We start from the raw sequence: 19,551 nt of genomic DNA, 5'->3' as shown, positions 1-19,551 counted from the left end.
TTGGGGGCCAATATGGCTGCCCAGGGTATGACATCAGGCACATGACTGTCATGACACTACATCCAATATGGATGCCAAAGGGGGCGTGGCATTGTTTGACAAAGAGACACATGACTGTCACATGACTTTTACATCCAATATGGCTGCCCAGGGTTTGACACCAGTCACATGACTGTCACATGACTCACAAAACAGTAACAATAACAAACAAACGTGGTGACAACCATTGGCTAATTTGCATAAAAGGAGGTGGTTATGGCGTGATTTATGACCTTTCAGGGGGCAGGGCTTATTTTGACAGATAGTTCATGATAATATACTACTGGTGGTGTTTGGTGTGGACTGTGCGGTGGGTGTAGCAGCTATTTAGCTTCCTAGAAAGAGTAATATACTTCCCTCCCAGAGATTACTTTTATGATTTGTGGACAGCAACTTTGTAACAACACAATGCAAATACACACCATGAGCACAGTCAAAGAGGATAGTGAAAGCACAGACGAGAAGGAAAGTGAGGTTGCGTTCATGGCAGAGCAAACTCAAGTAATTTGCATGAACATATTTCTAAATACACGTGAGCGCAATCCGATCCTTCTGTCAAAACATGTTACAGCAGCACTGCAGTAGTGGACATTAAAGAATGCAATACATTGACTCACCAGTTCTGCACAGGAGTGTGTTAATACTGAAACTCACATTTTTAAAACCTATACATTTTAAATGGTCATTGCACACCTTAAGACAGAGAACAAGGCAGCCAATCTGTGATTTCTGGCAGAGAACCCAGTTTCTGCCAGTTTTTCTTTTTTGAAAGTTCTGAGCCAAGCTGAGCCAGGTGTGAGTGTGTGACAGAGTGATGAGATGCACATTTTCTCCACAGCAGACAGGTGATTGGAGGTGATTATGGCTTTGTGCTCCAGCCTAACACCTGCCCTGATTGCAAAAGGTCTCTTTTTGGAGTGACACAAAGCTAAGCTGATGATTCTAATGAGTATCTACCCTTAGGACATCTTTTTTGATGCCATATTGTTACCTCTATATCAATTTTCTGGTTTCATCAATGTCCACATTTTCTGCTTTGATGTCCATAACCCTGTTTTCATTTTCTGCTGCCCGACGTAAGTATGTTAGCATTGTTCATCCTGACTATGCAACAGCGACATTTGTGGTAAATTATAATCTAAAAATGGTTCAGCTGAAAGAGTTTTGTCAGAGAGCCATCAGGAATAGTTTAGATGATTAGTCATACTTTCAGTTGAAATACTGCTCTGAAATTACAGTTGAAAATTACACTGAATCCTTTCAGTGTTGGAGCAGTGGCAATATCTCAAAAGTAGGAGAGGGCTATTCAACTATTGGCTTGCGGGTTGAATGCGATTCGTTGGATTTTACCTTTGGCCTGCCTTCGAATTTAGCTTCTATGACTGAGATCAAATCAATAAAATAAAATGACAGCAGTGATTGGCTGCAAAAAATAAATAATGTCACGCGTCTTGCGCCTCTCAAACTGGGCTATCAGGTAACCTACAGAGGAATTGAAATTATGAAATATGACCAAGGCATAGGCTTTTTTGTCAGGATACTTTTTCACTGATTTATTTTAAAAATATATGAGCTATGAGTGTGAATGTTATATATTCCATCCCACAAATTATGTTTTACTGGTTTATTTGAAAAATAATCTATATAGATTTGCTCTATAAAGACCTTATGTCTGTTTGGGATTGTTTTGTGAGCCTGGGGTTGTTTTGAGAGCCTATAGATGTAGCCTATCTCAGAATAAAGGAATACTTCATATTACTCTAAACCACCGTCTGTAAATCAACTGTATACTACTGTCTACATTGCACTATATTTCTTGACCTGTCTCTGTATGTTTCATCACCTTTCTATACTTTGTCTCACATTGCAACACAGCTCAGATCTTTGGTTGCTATGAAGGCCAGTCATTCTAAATGGATGGTTGCTATGGCCAAAGGCCAGTTCTATCTCTGCCGTTGTCAAGCGGGCATATCGTAGAATTAAGCAATATAGCACGAGTGAGAGTGGGGTAAAAGCAATATAGCTTTTCGTGGATTAGGATTGGTCATGGATATTCCCGCATTTGTTGTTGCCTGCGTCGAACAACACCGTGGGAATATCCATGACCAATCCCACGATCACGAGTGCTATATTGCTTTTTCTACAACAATTCTACCACAAACTAAATAATCTGAAAACACCCCAATATTGTTTAAAAATGTTAGGTTAAAAATGGTTCTTACGCGATCAAAAAACAGTTCCCTTTTCAATAGACCTTGGTTGCTAGGTAACCAACATTCCAGATCCCGCTTTTCGGGTCTTTGTGGTTCACGTGTATTCTTGAAAGAAAATGTTGAAAGTGGGGCTGAAATCACATTCATATCTAGCTTTGCTGCATGCATGTTACAAGGACACTGGGCCATGTTATGTAAGGGACATGGTACTGCAAATAAACGGAAACATAGCCTACATTGCAGAACCACTCAACTTTATTAATTTATGGTGAATAAATGTTACACTACTGTGCACAGCCCCATATGTTTTTCTGACACGATGCTAGCACGTTAGCAGCGGTTAGGTAACTATGCTAACGTTAGTTATCTACAAGTCTCCTCCAAGTGACAATCATATTATAGGCCCTACACAATGCTGGCAATGCTGAGAACAATTAGCATCCTTGTTTATCTTACTTACATTGAGTTGACTGTGTAGCTTAATCCACAGATGTGGTGAAGCACTGTTTCGTTATGGTTTGCTAAGGAGTAACCCATTGCTTAAAATAGTGGAGAGCTGGGATGAGAACATTGTGTCAAATCTTAGCATTGTATCGCTGGAGGATTTATTATTAGCTGTGCAAAGTCTGAGTTGAAATGTCCAGGGATATTCCAACTCATGGAACGTCTCTCGGCCAATCAGAAACAAATAAATAGTTCCATAGAACCCAATTGTTGTATAATTCTGATTAACCTTATCTTATTTAAAACATCTCTATTTTACTTAGCCCACTTCCATACAGTGGGTCCCATTAAGAAGTGGCTACTTCATTCACGCTTACCGTGATTCACACAGCAGCATTATTAAATTAATCTGTCACCATACGCCTACTGTATGCCTACGTTTGCAAAGAAAACATTTTAATTTGATTCACATAAAACTTTAGATTTCATGTACATGTTGACAATGAGTAGGCTAGTTTTGGTTGTTGGTGGTGTTATTGTATCCCTTAGTTATGCCTATAATGCAAGTTCCCTCGCGATTGGAAGCTCCTGTAGACAATAGTAGACGCATTTCAAAACATCGCGTTAGGAGTCCTTGCCACTTCTTTTAAGCTGTCACAGGCGTAGGTGCTACTTTTAGATCTAAAGTGCTTTGTGAATTACTGTTAGTAAAAAAAATAGCAGACCTAAAGTTACACGTGACGAAGTTACGAGTGCAAGCATCTCATATCAAATGACCATGGCATTACGCTAAACAACATAAATCCCAATTAGCAACATACATCTCCTTCCTATAGCTAGCCACACAAGAAATTAATGATACTAAATCTCTGCTTAGCATGCTTCTCCGCTTAGCATTCTAATAACAGAAGGGGCACATTTATGTTGACCACTACAACATGACTCATTATGTCTGTAACGTTAACTGTATAAAACACTTGCTTTCATAAAGGACTCACACCATCCAGCACATGGAAACCGATATTTTAGGTTCTTGGCCACAAACTCAAAACGTGTCTCTCTGAAGCCCTGTTCTAGAATCTTTGCTTTGAAGGCTGTGTTGCTAGGCAACATCAAATAAACGAAATGATAGTCTTTCAGTATTAAATGTGTGCGTGTGATTCCGAATGGATGTGTGTGGTTTGCAATTAGAATAAACAAGAAATAACATTTCCAATGATTTCCCATGATAAATTACATAATATTTGCACCTTCCTTACTTGTGAATCTCACACCGTATTTCAAGTAGGCTACACTAGTGAAATGTAATACAATGTTGCCACCTAGCGTTCAGATGTCGTTCTAGGCTATTTAACATTAACGTTACATTGCTTGTTTATTCTTTCGTCAACTCCATGCTTTTAGGAAAACAATCTTTTTTATCAAATACCTGTGGGTGGTTTGCCAAATGATGGAAACTTTTGGAATATTTCTTTTTTTTTTTAGCTTATGCACCCTTACATTGGAGTCCCGAGTTCAAATACAAAATTTGGTATCGATATGTGACAGTGTTCCTGAGATATGGGCGACTTCCTGTTTGAGCCCGCCGACGATTTCGTTTAGCTGACGGTCAAAGCGCTTTTGAAAAATCAAAATCCTTTCTGTAACTTTTGTGAAGCTTGGTCCAAGGATCATGTGCGTCAAGTTTCGTGAAGTTAGGACCAAATTGTGACCTGTGAAACTTTAGTTTAAGCTTTCTATTCAATCAATATGGCGGAAGAATGACAAGGGTCAGTGACATCCTTTTCAATTTCCACACTACACCGGTTCCGGCCGGACATTCTAGAGTTGGACCGGTGGCGATATCTCTTATATTGTTTACTTGAATGTTATGTTTGTCTGTGGACCTAATTGGTAAAATATGTCTTGTCACCGTGGGATAGTAGGAAACGCAATTTCGATCTCTTTGTATGACTTGACATGTAAAGAAATTGACAATAAAGCAGACTTTGACTTTGACTTTGACTTTGAAAAGGTCTAGGAGCAGGAGCTGACGAAAAATTGGGCTTACAGGAATAAGAAAACTTAAGAAGAACAATAAGTGTGCTGCTTTCAGCAAGCACACTTAAAAAAGAGGTCTTTCTTACCCAGGAACACCATCCACGTGTTGGTTGAGAAGGCCAGGAGGATAAAGGAGGCAGCCCTGAACACAACACTCAGCTTGGCCAGGGTCATCTCTCCCAGGCAGCGTAACAACACCGGGAACAGGCCTAGCAGACAACCCCCCTACAAGTGAGATGGAGAGAAGCAGCCGAGGGTTCACACAGTACACTCTACTCCCATTCACTTTACATACTGCAGTCTTGGCAGAGCTATAGGGAGATGGCAGTTTTGCAGTTGTTTTTATGTGCTCCCAAAGTTAATTGAAGGTAAATGACCAGGCGACACACACACACACACACATACACACACACACACACACACACAAAGAAATGAATCAATAACTGACACCGTGAGCAGGGATTTGAACATAATGCTGGTGATAAATTATCGTGAGAGCTCTGCTAAAAGCCGGCATAGTAACAAAACCTTATCCACCAGTAAAGGGGATTTTGATTGTGCCCCTGTTCAGACACTTAGAAACAAAGCTGTGATAAATATTTGAGGCGTCAGTTTCATTATCAACCCAAAATTTTGACTTAATTAACCTTCAGAGTGCAAACATGAATGAGAAAGGGGGTGGAGGGAGGGAGGAAGAGAGACAGGGAACGTGAGAGTGAGAGAATGTGTGAGTGTGTATATGTGAGATTGCGTATGTGTGTGTTTGTGTGTGTGTGTGTGTGTGTGTGTGTGTGTGTGTGTGTGTGTGTGTGCGTGTGCTTGCTGCAGTCTAACTCATTTGCCTCTCCTGTTCCATCAGACAGGCTTGATTTAATTATTGGTGTCCTGGGGTGACAAGTTGCCTGCCATCTCCTGTCTCGTTGCCGTGCCTTTTCATATTTGTGACCCCAAACTTAATGGGAGCGCATAAATATTTCCCCAGAAAGGTCACTATTCGATAGTCTAACTTTAATCAACTCACTACTGCCTGATAGTGTTTAATACAAACTCCATGCTGCCCTAATTATCAGTCTGGCACACATCCTGTGAGCCATTTACAAACACAGGTTTAGGCTCAGGGACATGGTTCAACACCTGATTGGCCATCATATACATCTTTTTCTGAGGACCAAAGTAATTAAAGATGTACGAAGAGATAACAGTGTGTTTACTAAAAGATAACATTTTAAGAGTAATTATTGATTGAAGGTCAATTAGTTGACACTCTTGACTTGTACTCACTTGCGTTTGAGAATGTTTGTGCTACTTGCTCTCCTCTACAGCTCTCTCTGCCTTTTTCCTTTTTGTCTGTGTAATGACATGGCTATCCAATCTTGCTCCCTCTTATTCTGTCAAGCTAAATGTGGAGTCATTGAACAGGAAGGAAATGTCCAGTTTCCCTCTTTCCCTCTCTCTCTCTCTCTCTCTCTCTCTCTCTCTCTCTCTCTCTCTCTCTCTCTCACACACACACACACACACACACTTACTGGCTGCCTGTGGTGTCCAGCTGTTAATGTTCTTTCACCTTTCCCTTACAATCAGCTCAAAGATCATAGAAATATACAGGTAATATTTGTTGCTCTAACTTTAACCCTTTGGTAACACTTCATTTTAATGTGTCGCTGTTACAGTGTACCTACCTAATTACAATGTAACAACTATATGTAGGTACCCACAAATACATAATGCAAGTACAATGATAGTACCTGATAGTACATGTTGTTACACAGGTTGTACAACTGTACCTAATTAGGTAGGTACCAGTGGCGATTGCTGCTCTTTGGGACAGGGGAAGCTCTGATAAAAATGGTAAATTATTAAATTAATATTATTAAGGTGCTATTCATTTTCATTTCATTCATATTCAGGATCTTCTCCAACACACATACTCTACATACTTACAGCACACAGCCCCCACCTACCCACACGCACACTACACACACACAGTCACTGCTACACTCCCCTCCCGCCCACACACACATCTTCATCACTCACATACATCATACATACAGTACTCTGCTTGCAATAGTAAGTCCCTTCACCATTCTTGCAGTACACTGCCCCCCCTCCCCTACATACACAGCACATTATTTCATCAGGAAGCTTCTCCAACACACATCCCCAACATACTTACAGCACCTCCCCCAATACACAGCACATTGTCTCATGAGGAAGCGTCTCCAACACACATCCCCAACATACTTACAGCACACTCTCCCCAATACACAGCACATTGTCTCATGAGGAAGCTTCTCCAACACACATATTGCACACTGCCCTCTCCTGACACATACACAGCACACTATCCCATCTCCCCTGTTATCCCCCCAACACACACACCAAGACCCCTGGCAGTTGGGTTAGCCCCTTGAGCCGTGGATCTGCCCAAGGTTTCTTCCTTGGTAAGGGAGTTTTTCCTTGCCCCTGTTGCTCTTGGGTGCTCCTTGTTGGTGCCCCCCCCCAATTACAATCCTCCCCACCTTTCTTATGCAGCCCTTGCCACTTAATCTACTAAACCCCTCTTCTACTGCACGTTTTACCCCCCCCCACTTTGCACAGGCTGACACCAGACATAATTTCACTGCATGTCTTACTTCCAGTAACTATATGCATGTGACAATAAACTTCCTTGTATCCTTGCTATATTGTTCTTTGAAGGCAAAAATGATCCCAAACAGTAGGCATGGCAGACATGGCATAATGTAGCCTACACCATTACAGCATGCTACCTAACTTAGCCTAAATACACAACTGGAACAAAAGCAAGTCACAAACTCTGTAACTCCACCTTACGGTTTTATTTACAGTATGCTATTTACAAAGACAAATAGAAACCGACTGTATTGCTCCCAAATTATGAGAATTTGAGCTGCAACTTGCCTTATCTCTCGACTTCACCTGCCAACACTAACCAGAGCCCGTCTACGGAGAGCCTGGCCACTCCGTATTAAGTCCCATTGTACCGAATTTTGGTTGCAGTTCCACCAGGGGGCGATCGTCATGAGTGCAGAATGAATGGGAGTCAATGGAGCTAGACGGCTAAATTTGTCTCTTTCACCTGATTGTCGTTGACAAATCTCAGATTTGATTGTAGTTTGTATAACTTCAACATGGGTTATAGGTCAAAAGTTGAATGAAGTACTTATGTCCTTTTGATTTCTTACAGTTTGGGTCGTTGTTGCCCATAACACGCTAGCATTGTGCTAATGAGTGACATCATTGACACGTTTGAAAGGCTTTTTAGAACAATTAAGTGACTTAAATTATAAAAAATAATTGATAAAAAAATAAATATAATACTCCACCAAGAGTATTTTCTTTGCCTCCCCTTTCGAAAAAAAATTATATCCCGAGAAAAGTGGATTTTGAGGGGTACAGCTCCATAGACCTCCATGCATTCTGCCCTCGTGGACAAGCGCCCTCATGTGGAACCACAAGAGGAACTGCAACCAGTTCAGAAACCGGAAGTTTTCCGAGAGTGGCAGTTCTCCCCTTATTAGACATTCTCTGCACTAACGTTAACGCATCCCTGCCTTGAACTTGAACCACTTCCCAGCCTTGACATATGCTGTCAATCAAAAGAGTCCGGCCTCTACGGTTCCTTCAATCATCATACAGAAGCCATCCAGGCCATCCCACTGTCCCATTCACTCCCAGAGGCCGGGCTTCCCTGGAAATGGCGATTTTGTGGCTTGTCCAATAAGCGTGTAGCTTTTCTGCACTGAGATCAGCCCACTCTGTAGTGCCATTGAAAGTCCAGTGAAGCCGAGCGTCTATGGGTTTTTTGCATGGTTTTTTTATGGATCGTGTCGTCACAGCAATGTATTATGGGTGCGAAATTACGATAAATGACCGGCAAAACCTTATTGCTGAACAAACTAGCCATGAAGATGAGCATGTTCTAGTTGGAATAGTAGGCTAGAAGCTAATGTAATAGTGTTATTTGATGCGATTTTCCGTGATATTTTAGAGGAGGCTGAGCTTCCCCTGTAGTCTTAGAGCAATCGCCTCTGGTAGGTACACTGTAACAGCGACACATTAAAATAAAGTGTTACCGACCCTTTTTCCATTTTAATTTGAGATCACTTATACATTTCTTTTTTTTCTTATCAAACAGAGGGTAACCATAAAGCATCTGCTTGTCAGGCTCTTGCTGACATCCCCCTCACCCCCACTCTGTTCTAGATGACTGCCAGCGCATGCCGCCTCTGGCTCTTTGAGAAGGACACAGCTGATATGTCAATGGCGCAGAAGTGTCAGGCGTCTGAGACGGTGCCAACAACACCGCACGCGGGACACCCTCTCCAAAAGGCAGCCGCCCACGCCATCATCAGTGGAAAAAAACGCCGCGCCTCAACGAGAGCCTCTTTTGTTTAAGCGTCACGGTGGTGATGTGCCATCGACCGCTCTTTGTCCCCCCCGCGCTGATGAGATGGCGGAGGTGGAGGCGGTCGTGGTGGCGGTGGCGGTGGCCGTAGCGGCACTGGATTCTGCTGACAGAGGCCAACAGAGAGAACACAAAGACGCTCTCGCCAGCAGCTTCCGCTTGGTAATTACTCCGGCCGTACACATAATAGATGAAGGTTAAGGCTGCAGCCAGCCACTGTCCACTGAGGGAAAGGAGTCTTTGATGGGTTTGCTTGTACTGTTTTTTCACCTCTAAGTGGGGAATGGAAAGGGGGGGGGGGTGGACTTGAGGGCCTAAATCGATATTTAATTTTGAATGATGTCGGAGGGAGATCTTGATTTTGTCAAATATGCTTCCACTAACATAAAGGCCAAATGAATGTATCCTATGGCTACTATTGTCCGTAGGTAATTGCTGTGGAAATTGCTAAGTTGATTTTTTCATGGATCAGGACTTTTTTTTTTAAGTCAGAGGCAGAATATCGTTACAAAAACAGCTATGCACTTTTGGGTGGAAATGTTAAGCCTCACAAAAAAGGTCAATTGTGTTGTGGCCTCCTGTGTTTTTAACCTCACCACTTCAAGGACATTTACACTAGAAAACCTTGTCAATGCTTCCATATGGTAGAACCCTGGACTGAAGCCAAGACAAGACCCTAAGGTCCAAGTGAGGTATAATGGCAGGCACACATAGTGTAAAGAAAGGAATGGTTGATTGACTGCCAAACCACTATGTAATGGCCACCTCAGTCAATAAGCTCAAACCTCGACTTTTATTAGTGCAGGTTGAATGGAGTCTTTAAGAATGATCTAGGAGTCCTGCCAGATTGATCTGCAAGCCTGTGACGTGGGGTATTTTTACACATCTCACAATTTAGACCTGATGCCCTTGCTGAGTGACCTTCAAAACCACCATAATTCATAACTGCAGAGAGCCGTTTTACAAACTCACTTTGATTAAATCAGAGAAATGATGAATTACAGATATACTTTGATTACCTCAGTAGGCTAATAGGCTAGTATGTGTTGTTAAATACTGTTATTTGAAGGATAATATGTTCTTATTGTAAAAAATACTACCTGATTTAAATGATGGGGAAATAAAAAAAAGCTAATACTCTGAGAAATCAATTTACATGGCTAAAATAACACAAATTCAATACATTAACTGTATTACATACAATAACATTGTGACATGGTGAAATGCATCTTGAAATGGACATTTGTCCTGATCAAAGTTTCCCCTTTCATTTTAAATGTTTCTGAGATTCTGTTATATGGCAGTCACAGTCCATACACCGTACCATAGCGATGCCCTACAGTCACACACGGCCCCTCCCTTGTAGAACGCATGCCAATGCACTTCACCCACACAACTCAAGGACACACACACCTCCCTCATACACACATCCATCGGACTTCTCCCCGGCCAGGGAGCCCCATACACAAGTGCTTCCATAAAGTCGCCCACACAGGGATCAACGCCCCATACACAAGTGCTGTGGTAAAGGGAGAAAGAAATCACTCCACTTGGCCATGACCCCAGGTCTCCAAGATACTGAATCTAAAGAGCTATCATCATCATCATTCCCCTCATCACTGCCCACTAGCTCACTCTCACTTTTCTCTGCTGAAAGACCCAACATTGTCCTTTCTTTTTCCCTCTCCCATACAAAATCTTCAACACCACCATGCAGTAGAGGGACAGAAGTACTCAAAAAATAATGCATACAATTTAAACTGCACATTTATGGCATCAAAAATCCCATAATTTGAATGTTGGCATTGAATGAATGGCATTTAAGGCATTTAAGGACTGAAGCATTTAAGCAGTCCTTTTAGCATTGGATTCATTATTGCTTTACTGGCAAGTCAGTGTATGACAGTGTGGCAGGTCATTATAGTGTCTATAAATATTTTGACAGTATGGGTTTAAAATCTATTTTTATGCACTTTGCTGCTCACTATTTAAGTAAGTGATAATTTTAAATGCTTTGAAAAACTGACATTGTATTTAATATAAAACAAACTGCCTAATGCTTGATTAACTGAGAAGTTACTGGTGCTTCAAATGATGGTCCACTTTTGCCAATTATTGGATAAATGCATACCAAAAGTAATTTTCTGGATTAAATGGCTTTTTAAATGGAATCCTCCAATCCTTAAAAAAATGCAGAGAGGGATGAATCCCTGTCTCTACAACAGCCTCATACAGAAGTACTTGATGGTAAAAGTCAAAGCTCAATATATGAAATGCCATTAAAGAAGTTGCAACTGAAACAACGTACATATTAAAAGCTCACCTAAAAGCATCAAAATCAAATTTGCTTATTTATTTATACCAGAACAAAATTACAAAATTAGAGACTATTTGAATTTGAACCAACTCCATAGGACTCTTACTTTTTATGAAGGTATAGCTCCCCCACTTTTGCTGTGGGTGAAATGATTGAACTGTTTATGAGCAAAAGACCATTCCAGTCATAACCTGAGGCTTCAGAGAGAATCATTGTCATAAAAACTCCTTATACGTTCCCTTGTGCAGTGCACCCATGTGACAAAATGAGTGAAACGTCAAGGCATCGAAGGGCTCAAAAGTCAGCACTTACCAGAAGCAACATCTTGACAGAGTTGAAGATCCCAAACATCTCTGTGTCAAACTCCCTAGGCTCGTACATCAGATAAAGGAGGAGGATCGCCTGTTCCCCTGGGAGCAGAAAGACAGAAAACGAGGGAATAAGAGAGCAAGTGATGGAAAGAGAAAAGAGTGGGATAAAAGCTTTTTCTATCATCAATCTTTTAACAGCGTGATTTGTCTGCAACTTGCGACTCACAACGTTGGAAATGGAGACCGATTACATCATATTGCACTTCACCTATCAATTGGTATCTCTGCTGTGCCCTGTACGGCTTTAACAGTCTGCATGTGCTTGTGGTTTATTATTAACAGATGTTAGGCTAATAACTAAACGACAGCACCACTGGATTTTGTACGTCTTTCTTGAACAGTAATTTATATCACACTTGTTTTCATGTGACTGTTTTCACGTGACTGTCCTACTCCTAACACAATACTATAGGAGTGTAAATCCATTTAATTGCAGGCATTTAGCTGCAAAACATAACTCAAAAGTGTTGGGGGTTTCCAAACAACCATCCATGCTGCAAAAGAGCGGATCAATGTAAACAACTGATCTAAGCATCCACACATCATTGACTGACTGGGCCATGAGACGGCTAAACAAAGACCCAATCGGAACTCAGCCCTCACCCACAGCCATGAGGTTGTTTAGGAAGGAGCAGAGGATGAGAAAGAGCAGCTTTTGTCTCTCCTGTCCCGGCCTCTTCTTGAACACAGAGTAAAGGGTCCTTTTCAGGTAGCTCACTAGGAACAGTTGAGAGCCTGGAAGTTTCGCGACCTCCGTGTCATCATTGTCCCGCTTGGTGATCCCGTCTTTTGAGAAGGGGCTACTAGGGGGCCGCCTGGGATTGCGGAGCCATAATACAATGTAGAGGATGATGATCACATGACAGGCCAGGAAGGCGATGAATGCCGCCGTTAGCCCGTAGGCCTTCTCCAGAAACCCGCCTAGAAGGAAGCCCACCATCCCGCCGACGAAGATCATGGACTCGGCCACGGCCATGCGGACGGTCCGCGTTTGGCTCTCGGCCTGGCAGCCCGCCGTGGCGTCGGCCAGGTAACTGAAGCAGCTGAGGAAAATGGACACGTGGCCGCCGGTGAGCCCAACGATGCCGGCCACCGCCAGCACCCACATCACCCCCATCTGCGGCAGCTCGTTCATGCACACGAACACGGCGCCCGCAGCCAGCGACAACGCGGACGGGAGGATCATGACGGAGCGGCGGCCGACGCTGTCTGACCACGAGCCCAGGAGCAGCGCCGGCGGGATGGACACCAGGCTGAAGACGGCCAAGTAGAGCAGCAGGACCAGGGAGGACCGCCTCTGCAGCTCCTCGTCCCCATCGTGATGTTGCTCGGGGTTGACACAGATGGACTGGTCCTGAAAGAGCTCAGAGCAGACCTGTAGAAGAGGTGGGATGGGTGGAGATAGCAGAGGAAGACAGTGTGTGGAGAGAGAAAAGGAGATTTGGAGGTCAGGGTTGTGCATGAGAGAGAGAGAGAGAGAGAGAAAGTAGCAAGCTCCCGCACACTTCTTCATTTGCAATTTTAACTTTAATTTGCAACGTTTCGGTCAGAGGACCATTATCAGAGAGAGAGAGAGGTAAACTCTCAAACTCAAGATTTTAGCAAAAAAAGATTTACTTGAGAAAAGACTCTCTTTTATACAGTAAAGTTGCATTATTTCTCTGGTTTCTCAGTTTATTTTGAAGTATCGGCCTCAGTCAAGACATATTTCTGCCTTCATTGCCACAGTTAAACCCTCAGTGTTGATCATACATGCTCCTCATGTCTGTATCAATGACTGTATCAATCTATATTTATCAATCTATATTTATCTCTTTGTTCAAGCTCACTCACAACACTCGAAACATTACACAGACCTTCACTATGCTGTGCTTATCTATAACAAAACACTCAAAGAGGAAATGCAGCATATTTCCTACTACATGTTATCAAAATAATACATTTCTGCACTTGAGCTGTTTGAATGAGGTTCAGATTGACTGTATGCAGGCAGATTTTGAAACTGAGCAGTGAGATGTGACAGCCGGAGAAGACACTAATGCACTCTTTTGCAATGGCTTCGAGTCTATTTGTAAATGCCTCCCAAGATTTAAGATGCTTCTCAGTATGCAAATGCATGGGAAACCTGAAACATATAAACGACTACTTCAGATGACTTCACTCACTCGCAAATTGCAGGTTTGTTTGATTGCAGACACAAAGCCTGCTTAATATAGCTTTACTGCTTGGGTAATGAAGTATTAATCTCCAAGACGTTATGTAAAATTATCAACAGCTTTTCCAGGTCATTCTTTTTGGGAACATTCAGTCCAATGCAGCACCCAGGACCTGATATTTGTGTGTCATCTGGACATAATCTGTACTCTTTTCTTGGACAAAAGTTTTGGTTTGGGAGGGAAGGAGTCCCCAGCTGTCTTCGACAAGAAGTATTTCTGCTCAATTGTTAAAGACAGTTTGATTGATATCAAAGGAGTGGGAGAGGAGGGAGAGGAAGACAAAGATGGGGGGTGAGAGAGTTCCTGCTGATTTGGAGGGAGATGACTCATGGCCAGGTTAGCTGATTAATGTCTGCAGCACTTTTTCGGGCTCCTTTTGTTTACATCTCGCGGCACAATTCCTAGCAAGGACTCATGGTTTTGCTCAGCATGAAGCATTGCTGTCTTGTCTCTTTCAGTCACACACACACAAACACACACACACACACACACACACACACACAAACATTGGTGGCCACACTCCAGCTCTCTTTCTCACACACACATACACAAACACCTGTGCTCTCTCTCTTTCTCTCTCTCTCTCTCTCTCTTTCACTCTCTTTCACACACAAACACACACACTGCCCTGTTGCCCTGTTGTCCAGAAGACTAAAAAAGGGAGAAAATGCCATCCCCACAGAGCCAGTTGATGAATTGTTCACTTCCTGTTTTACACCATTAAAATGCTCCCGGAAAAAAAAATCTACAAATGTTGTCCACAAACTCTCTATGACAGATAAGGGACAAAAACAAGTGCACAAAGACATGGGATGTACACGGGGAAAGAGATAAGGGTAAGAGGAAGACAGCAACTCCTAGTAGCTGAAAGATTTACCTTGTTGATGATCAGCGTTTGATAAGCAGGCGACACAATGAAGGTACTGGTCATGTACCAGAAAATGACCGGCTCCACTGTAACTAGTTGTCCCAACTTCTCCACCCATTCTGGCATGATTTCTGAGTGAGTAGACAGAGAGAGAGACAAACAAAGAGAAGAGAGAGAGAGAATGAGAATGAAACAAGTATGTGGTCGGTTACCGTTTGGGTCACATGACGGTCAGGCTGTGTGAGGTAAAAGGAAGTGTCATCACAATTTCCCTTTACAGCTGTGGATTGCATGTTGTAAAACTGACTCATATACTTTTTCTGTTGCCATAAAGCTTTGCACAAAAAAGACTAACTAGAACTAACTGCAACTATAATATTAAAATACAAAAAAACTGTGGAAACGTAATGCCTTTATCACAAAGTTACTCAGTTTGATCATCAGGGGTTACGATCTCTGCATCTAAACTCTTTGTGTGAACAGTGAAAGAACAGACCAAAGCCCATCTATCTATTACGCACCACATGCATTCTGCTTATAGTCTGTTCACACAGCTGCATTGTGTGGCAAGCCTATAGCTCATCTAAGAGTTTATTATGCCAGAGTTAGCTTTTTATGTACCATTAAAGCAATCTCTGGAGTGACTGCTCCTGTAAAAGAAAGACCCCCATGAATATGATAGTGGGAGCTGGCTAAAATGGAAATGAAACAGTAAATCATGCAATCGAGCCTGGGCCTGCGTGACTTGATAAGAGACTCGAACTGTAAAATGTATCTTACATAATCTTATTTTTTATTGCATTTAAATCATATGGCTGCCATTGCACACAGCAAGTCATTCTTGTATAGGCACTAAAATGTCATACTTGTGTCAAATGCCACTGGGCCTTTTGCATCCAGCAGTGTCAGAAAAATGTCACACACATCGTACTAACATTTACATAGAAGCCTGTTTCCACCACTTGGAATGGAAAATGATCACAAACTACTGTATCTCAGATAGTAAGTCAGAATTCTGAGACACTAAGTCGGGAAGTAAAACCATTTATTGGTGTTTAGTTTAGTTTGCTAGCTTATCGCTAGGTTCCTACTAGATGGTAGTGTTGTTGTATTAGTTTGATCCATTACTGTTTGCTTCAGACTGCATAATTTTAACAAAGCCATTTTGTCACATACGCGATGTTGTGATTTTGTAACTTAATGAGAAATCATTTAAATTCCACAGCAGTGCATCAGAACAGGGTCATGTGTATTGTATGGTACATCATTCTGATGATGGTTATGTTCAGGTATTATCACTATCAGAGCCATTTAAGCCCGTGGTCTCCCTCTGTTTTGGTCGTAGGATAGAAAATCTATGATATCTCACCAGCCTTTCTTAATGATGCGTATCTGATTTGAGGTTGAGAAGGCAGCACACACCATTCTGAACGAATCAGCTGGATCATTTGCTTCTCTGAGGGAAGAGGAAAACAGCTCAGCCCAAGAGCGTCGGCTTGTGCTTCCCCGAATTTCTAAATTCATCCGCACTTCAGTTCTTGAGTGCATTGGGGTCAAGAATATTCCTGCTTTTTGTCGTCAACAGTAGCTTCGAAGAGAATAAAACCTAGCTCCAGCTGAGCAAGGATTTGCTTGTCTGTTGGAAGTGGTGTGACAGTTTTATGAAACTTTCTGCTCCTCTCTCAGTCATTTTCTTTCTTCATTTACCTACAACATCTCAGAGATCATCCAGCTTCATACAGACTGCAAGCATTTTTTTTTGCCCAATATCTGGAACGTTCTCACACTCTCTTATATGATATTTGCTCAAGTGAGCCTTAGGCTGGCAGATATGGAGATTAGTTTTTGAAGAAGTAATAAGGACTTTTTCTCAAGAACTAACAACCTAACAACACAAAAGGTCAACAAAAACCACGCAAACACCACCTACAGTGCTGCAGTCGCATAATAACTGATGTCTTCGACTAACATCATTTAGTGGTTTTTTTCCCCTTACATTTTCATTTGGTTTTATTTCTCTGAGTACAGAAATAGAAGGTATATCTATCTAGTGAGAACTACAGTCATGTTTATCTGTCCTTCACGTGACCATATACCATTACAATGAATTTGTAAATAATACCAAAATATTGAAAACATGGCTCACTGTTGTATGGGAGCACGTTGTTGTGCAGCAGCCAAGGGTTAGTTAATTTACACTTATTATTTTGAATGTGAATTGCTTTGTCTTGGGAAACATTTCCTCTTGTAAATTTGACTTATATCAAACTGTCTATGCCATCAATTCCATCCAAATTTCGAGTAGCAGCTTCACAATTAAGTGTAATTATACTTAAGAGCACTGGCGTGTGTTCAAGGGAAGAAAACATTTGGAGAACTAAATAGAAAGAGAACTCAAATTTCAATCTCTCCGATTCAAAACTCAGATGGCTGCTCCGTGTGTAGAACTACTCTCACTCCAGTGCACGTCTGAAAGTTAATTGGGGGGGGTAATATTGCCTACCTGTCATTGTTGATCAAACAATCAAACTCCCTTCTCACAACGTGTGGTAGTAGCCTCCTTATTTATGAAAGGTAATCCAGACATCCTTTTCCTCCTAGCACTCGAAATTTAGCAAAGGCTACAGCTACACCACAGATTTGTAAACTATTGTGATTGGCTCAGCAGCTAAGTAGAAGGGTGACATGCATGTATAGATCTCTATTAATTGGCCTAGTGATTTTGTTTAGAGACATTTGGCAAAGTTCCTAATGTCAAAATGTTGGATCCACCTCTCAGTTCAGTCAATCAAGTGTTGCAAAAAATTATAAACACAATGATATGCAATTCTGTAATTATGTATCATACCATAAAGTAACAAAAATAACTTCAGTCTTTTTTAGCTTACCTTTTTGATAATAATTATTCATAGAACTAGATACTAAAGAATGGAAATAAAATTAAACCCACGTTAAAGGTAAACTATGCAGTATTGGCAATTTCCTTACTGTTTTCTCGGTTTTTGCTTCTTTTTCGCTGGCTCTGTCATGATGAGTGTCTGAGAAACTCCATCACTACCTTTTTCTAGCCGGTGCCTGGCGTGTATGTGTATTTGAATGCAGTAAAGCAATTCGTTACACTCGTTATACTTCCTGACACTGAGGCCGTCGGCCCGCCGGCCCACAGTTGGAAGGGTGGTTTTTCCGCTCACAGGCGCTAGGGGGAAGTGAGACGGCCACCATTCAATCCGAAAAAAGTCATATAACCATTCCAATGACTCTGAAGCTGTTAAATGAAAGTAAATTAAGCTAAAAAACTTGCATATTAAGCTAAAAAAACTGCATAGTGTGCCTTTAAGAACTGTATTGCATTTGGGGGCCCTATTACATTGTATCGCATCGTATCGAATCCTACCGAAGCATTCTGCATTAAAATGTATTGTTTCTGAATTGTATCATAGCTTGTTGATCTAGATAGTATTGAATCGTTTTATAAGGGAGAGATGCACACCCCTATGACATAGGGGTCATTCCACGTCAGTTCAACCAGGGCCCACGCACTTAGGTCTCAAAAAATTCTGAAAAAATTACCAGGTGTACCTATGTTACCCAGGAGACACACTGTAAAATTCCTCTTATGTAAGATCAATACTTTCCAAGATACAGCCAGTTTTGCAGGGGAGGGGTGTCGATTTTGTTCGGCCTCTTTTTTTTTTTTTGTCAAAGTTCACAAGCCCACAGCACAAGAACTAAACCATGTAGGAGGCTCAAATTTTGCATGCTGGTACATAAATAGGAATAGTACAGTATGTAGCAAAATCGTCACGTTTGGTCTGGATAATCCTGCATGGTCATAGCTGTCCCTCAAAGTTGATACAAATTTTATTGGAGTTTTTGGCTGGGCTCTGTTTAAGCCTTCAGAAGACATATTTGTACTCAACATAGGCTCTTGATTTATTTTCCTTACTGAGATAAGTAGAAACACTCTCACAAAAAGCAATGAACAGAAAAAACCTTGTTGGAATATACAAATATTTTTTAAATATGTTTTTCTTTATTCTCCATGATCCCTTATTTTTGAAAACACCAATTTGACTTGTCTTATGCAAATCTTTCTTTTTTATTTTCCACCCTGAACATGGGCAAAATGCCCCATTGACATCAATATGTTTTATATAGTCACCACACTGCCACCTGTGGTTGTATAGAGTAACCTGTAGTAGCTCTATACAAAACATATTGATGTCAATGGTGCATTTTGCCCATGTTCAGGGTGGAAAGTGAAAAAGAAAGATTTGCATAAGACAAGTCAAATTGGTGTTTTTAAAAAGAAAAGATCATAGAGAATAAAGAAAAAAATATTTTAAAAAATATTTGTATATTCCCTATAGGTACACCTGGTAATTTTTTCAGAATTTTTTGAGACCTAAGTGCATTGGCCCTGGTTGAATTGACGTGGAATGACCCATAGGCTACTGTGTACGAAATACTGTGATTATTTAATCTGAGGTTAACTTCTGCTCACCTTGTGTAATTGGTGATGCATTAGCAATTGTGACTTACTTTGAAGTCTGACAGGCTATTTTTCTCTGTTAGTAAATGGGTAGCAACAAACATATTTTAGAGATAGGTTAATGC

At 41.4% G+C, this 19,551-nt stretch overlaps 1 protein-coding gene across 1 annotated transcript in view; it reads right to left on the bottom strand.

Annotated features, from left to right (window-relative positions):
- zgc:174356 (uncharacterized protein LOC100137120 homolog) overlaps positions 1-15,148 on the bottom strand; it is a 46,216-nt gene extending 31,068 nt beyond the window's left edge. The window contains exons 1-4 of the mRNA XM_048228481.1: positions 14,944-15,148; positions 12,454-13,225; positions 11,792-11,889; positions 4,823-4,961 (exon numbers count right to left, since the gene is read on the bottom strand). Coding sequence (XP_048084438.1) covers positions 4,823-4,961; positions 11,792-11,889; positions 12,454-13,225; positions 14,944-15,060 — 1,126 coding nt within the window. The 5' untranslated portion in view covers positions 15,061-15,148. The remainder of the gene's footprint in view (positions 1-4,822; positions 4,962-11,791; positions 11,890-12,453; positions 13,226-14,943) is intronic.
- Positions 15,149-19,551: the final 4,403 nt, after the last annotated feature.

The sequence above is a fragment of the Alosa alosa genome, chromosome 19 (assembly GCF_017589495.1).
Source record: "Alosa alosa isolate M-15738 ecotype Scorff River chromosome 19, AALO_Geno_1.1, whole genome shotgun sequence".
In the NCBI taxonomy this organism is placed as follows: Eukaryota; Metazoa; Chordata; class Actinopteri; order Clupeiformes; family Clupeidae; genus Alosa; species Alosa alosa.
This window is presented reverse-complemented; position numbering and strand designations above follow the sequence as displayed.